Below are 4,974 nucleotides of genomic sequence, written 5' to 3' on the forward strand. Positions count from 1 at the left end.
TTAGGAGAGGAAGTGTACACGAGTGTTAATGTGTAATACCTTTGTACCTTACAAGTGCTGTGCTTACAATCAAGACTGGTATCTAGTGCCACAGCTTGAAAATAGGTCAGACTAATTTCAAGAAAAAAAATTGCTATAATCATTGTTATTGTTGTGGCTACTACGGGATCAGCTGATTGTGTTATCGCCATTTTGAATATTGATATTGATAGGCTTAGCATCATGTTTATCACCAACAACAGTAATTAATATTCGTAGAGAGAAACTGAGAAAATATGAGATATGCTTTTAAAAACGACTTTTACATGCAATTACAGGAATAGAAAAAAATATATTTACAATGTCATGTCTCTTTTATCTCTCTTCCTCAAGACACTTATTACCTCACAGGACTCGTCTTCCAGATCCCTCCCTCCACTTGGGGGGCTGGGGGGGGGGGTGTTTCAGCCTAAACACCCCCCCCCCTTCTCAGTCTGGCAGTATCTTCCACTCTCTCCCCAGCCAGCAATTGTCTCATATACCCGAGAAATATTTGACACTGGAAAGTGGCAGCTTTCTTGAGCTCATGAGTAGGACAAGGAAAGGTTTTTTATATCTTTTAGCCTCTGTAATATTATATATATATATATATATATATACATACATATATGATATATATATATATATATATATATATTATATATATATATATATATATATATTTATAAAATATATATAGATAGATATATAGATAGATTGATGATATATATATATATATATATATATGTCTATCTATCTATCTATCTATCTACATATATATATATATATATATATATATTTATTTATTTGTTTATTTATTTACTGATTGTATACTATCTGAACCAGGATACCTTTACGTGGTGAAAGAATTTGTATATCGCCATGATCAGCAAAGTTCTGCTAGTTAGGGCCACCATACTAGGTTGGTTTGCTATAAGCGATCAGACAAAAATCTTCCACCATCACCAATCTGCACTGGCCAGCATGGTGATAAAAATTAGCCAAATCCAGACATTAATAGAGATTTGTCCCTGTGCGTGTGTGTATGTGTGTGTGTTTATGGGTTTGTGTGTGTGCTTGCTTTACTTAGCCCAGTAATATTTTAGAGCATAATGTCCTTGTAATCATATACCTCAAAGGGAATTATTGATAATTAATATACCTATCCTGACCAAAATTCAAACCAAATTCGGTCATACGTTATATACAACGTACTGTGAATTCGATATTTATGTTTATTTTTAACTTTAATCGGTTTTATCTAAAATGGGTGGTGTATGTGATTCCAGAAAAAAGTCACTATCACATTCATCATTCAACTTGATTCGTGGAAGGGTAAACTGCCTCCAACACAGTAGTACAGTTGGATACTGAATCCTGGTATACCTCGCTCTGTGGAAGTACACCCTATCACACTCTTACTGCGCGACGAGTGATCAAGTAGATCGTATTCGGAGAGGTAGCATTAGTGGTTGGCAAGACTACGCAGGTGGAACTCTCCGCTAAGTACGGGTGTGACTTTGTGCACTTTCTCGTCGGGAGTTGTACCAAGAATTTCTTAGTTCAACTGTACATTATCCTATTTTCACTTGCATTTACTCTCAACTTTCCTATCTTTCTATTGCTATCAACCTTTATCGAAATTTGCAGCTGCTTCATATCGCTACTCTCTCTCTCTCTCTCTCTCTCTCTCTCTCTCTCTCTCTCTCACATCATATGTATTATCAGTAACATTGTAATTAATTATGATAAGTCTCTCTCTCTCTCTCTCTCTCTCTCTCTCTCTCTCTCAAAAATGTATTATCAGTAACATTATAATTAATTACGACAAGTCTCTCTCTCTCTCTCTCTCTCTCTCTCTCTCTCTCTCTCTCTCTTATGTCATATGTATTATAAGTAACATTATAATTAATTATGACAAGTCTCTCTCTCTCTCTCTCTCTCTCTCTCTCTCTCTCTCTCTCTCTCTCCTGATAAATAAAGCAATACGTTATCATCTCCCCTCCCCCCCAAAAAAATGCGGTCATTTCCATTACGGGCCATCGTAAAACTCTTATTAGCTCCCTGCCTATTAATCATTACCAATTCCAAATGGCCGGTGACTCGGCCTAGCGAATGTCATTAAGGAATTATTCATTACCGTTGGAATACGGACGGGAATCGACAGGAAATGGATATTGCGGACGTTATTGTACTGCTACTCACGCTGTTGATGATGAAGATCATTGCAAGAACAATCGTGATAATGTAATATCTGATGATGAAGATCATTGCAAGAACAATTATGATAATGTAATATCTGATGATGAATATCATTGCAAGAACAATTATGATAATGTAATATCTGATGATGAAGATTATTGCAAGAACAATCGTGATGATGTAATATCTGATGATGAAGATCATTGCAAGAACAATCGTGATGATGTAATATCTGATGATGAAGATCATTGCAAGAACAATTATGATGATGTAATATCTGATGATGAAGATTATTGCAAGAACAATTATGATGATGTAATATCTGATGATGAAGATCATTGCAAGAACTATTATGACAATGTACTATCTGATGATGAAGATCATTGCAAGAACAATTATGATAATGTAATATCTGATGATGAAGATCATTGCAAGAACAATTATGACAATGTACTATCTGATGATGAAGATCATGGCAAGAACAATTATGATAATGTAATATCTGATGATGAAGATCATTGCAAGAACAATTATGATAATGTAATAACTGATGATGAAGATCATGGCAAGAACAATTATGATAATGTAATAACTGATGATGAAGATCATGGCAAGAACAATTATGATAATGTAATAACTGATGATGAAGATCATGGCAAGAACAATTATGATAATGTAATATCTCATGATGAAGATCATTGCAAGAACAATTATGATAATGTAATATCTGATGTTGAAGATCATGGCAAGAACAATTATGATAATGTAATATCTGATGATGAAGATCATTGCAAGAACAATTATGATAATGTAATATCTCATGATGAAGATCATTGCAAGAACAATTATGATAATGTAATATCTGATGATGAAGATCATGGCAAGAACAATTATGATAATGTAATATCTGATGATGAAGATCATTGCAAGAACAATTATGATAATGTAATATTTGATGATGAAGATCATTGCAAGAACAATTATGATAATGTAATATCTGATGATGAAGATCATTGCAAGAACAATTATGATAATGTAATATCTGATGATGATGATTATTGCAAGAACAATCATGATAATGTAATATCTCATGATGAAGATCATTGCAAGAACAATCATGCTAATGTAATATCATTGGTAGTGATAGAGTAACATGATGTTTTGTGTAATCATTAATTCTTTTATATCATTTATTTGTAATTAGGGTACGCGACCCGTCAAAATAATGGCTATATATTTATATAGATGTGCACACACGCACCTCCCTCTCACCCGGGTATGACTACACCTCTCCTTCCTACCCAAGGGATGGGGAGATCTGAGTGTAACTGAAAAGAAAGATATATATATATATATATATATATATATATATATATATATATATATATATATATAATACATACATTCATATATATGTATACATATATATTTATTTATATATATTTATATATCTTTCTTTCCAATCGCACTCAATAGGGAAAATAGTATTAGTATTATGAGTAGTAGTATTGGTAATCATTTTGGTTGAAAGCTGTGTTTTATTGTGAAATTTCGTTGGAAATATTTTTTCAGTATCAAAGGGTTATTTTCCCTCTAATTATGTATTCGTTTATACTGGTGTTAACGACTATCATTTGCCTTTTTAAAGGTAAATTGTAGCTTACCAGCCTGATTAAGTTTGGAACACAAACACTAGAATTCATGAATTAGAGTTCCCTATTTAGAATAGTGAACAGAGTCACTCGTACTATTGGGTTCATTTCTTCGTTCAAAGGTTTAAATGTTGCTAATGAATGGCAGAGACAAGAGCTAGTGACAACAACTTAGCAGGATAATGCTCTAGAGACTGACCATATAAACATATGATCAGCGACCAATGCCCCTCTCCACCAAAACTAGGACCAATGAGAGCCAGGTAATAAATGCTGACGATTCAGCAAGTAGGCCTATAGACTCCCCCAAACTTCCCATCCTTGGCTCACAAGGATGATAAGGTTGCAGACACTACAAGAAACTATCTAGCTTGAGTTTCCAATAGCTACCACAACCCATTGCTATTGCACTTTGTCATTATTATTATTATTATTATTATTATTATTATTATTATTATTATTATTATTATTACTTCCTAAGTTTACAAACCTAGTTGGAAAATCAGGATGCTATAAGCACTGTGGCCCCAACACAGAAAATAGTCTAGTGAGGAAAGGAAACAAGGAAAACTTAAATATTTTAAGAACAGTAACAAGATTAAAATAAATATTTCCTATATAAACTTCAACAAAACAAGTGGAAGAGAAATTAGTTAGAATAGTGTGCCCGAGTGTACCCTCAAGCAAGAGAACTCTAACCCAAGATACTGAAAGACCATGGTACTGAGGCTATGGCACTACCCAAGACTAGAGAACAATGGTTTGTTGGAGTGTTCTTCTCCTAGAAGAACTGCTTACCATAGCAAAAGAGTCTCTTCTACCCTTACCAAGATGAAAGTGGCCACTGAACAATTCTAGCAAGCTAGGATGTACTCACATCGCTGATCTATTTCTCAAATGTTTGGTATTCGTACTGGGATGGCTTAGAAACAGGATCGCCCCTCTGTTTTAGCTTGCAGGGGCGGTGTCAAAGGCCCTGGTCCTTTGTGCATGGAATGGAACCTTCGTTTAAAGTAGTTTCGTTCCCTTTGGGTCTTTAGAAACACGAATGAGAGAACTCCATGGTGAGGGAGGGAAGGCAACGAAAGATTTGGTTAGAAAT

The 4,974-nt window shown here is 34.3% G+C and overlaps 1 protein-coding gene across 1 annotated transcript; it reads left to right on the forward strand.

Moving 5' to 3' along the window:
* The first annotated feature begins 2,133 nt into the window (after positions 1–2,133).
* LOC137617726 (GRIP and coiled-coil domain-containing protein-like) lies at positions 2,134–3,372 on the forward strand. The gene has a single exon (XM_068347723.1). It carries the CDS (start codon positions 2,134–2,136, stop codon positions 3,370–3,372), a length of 1,239 nt encoding a protein of 412 aa, XP_068203824.1.
* The last annotated feature ends 1,602 nt before the right edge of the window (positions 3,373–4,974 follow it).

This window comes from Palaemon carinicauda, chromosome 23 (genome assembly GCF_036898095.1).
Source record: "Palaemon carinicauda isolate YSFRI2023 chromosome 23, ASM3689809v2, whole genome shotgun sequence".
NCBI classification, from domain to species: Eukaryota; Metazoa; Arthropoda; class Malacostraca; order Decapoda; family Palaemonidae; genus Palaemon; species Palaemon carinicauda.

Coding starts and splice junctions, on each gene's coding strand:
- LOC137617726 (XM_068347723.1), top strand. CDS start 2,134: ATGTCATTAAGGAATTATTCATTACCGTTGGAATACGGACGGGAATCG.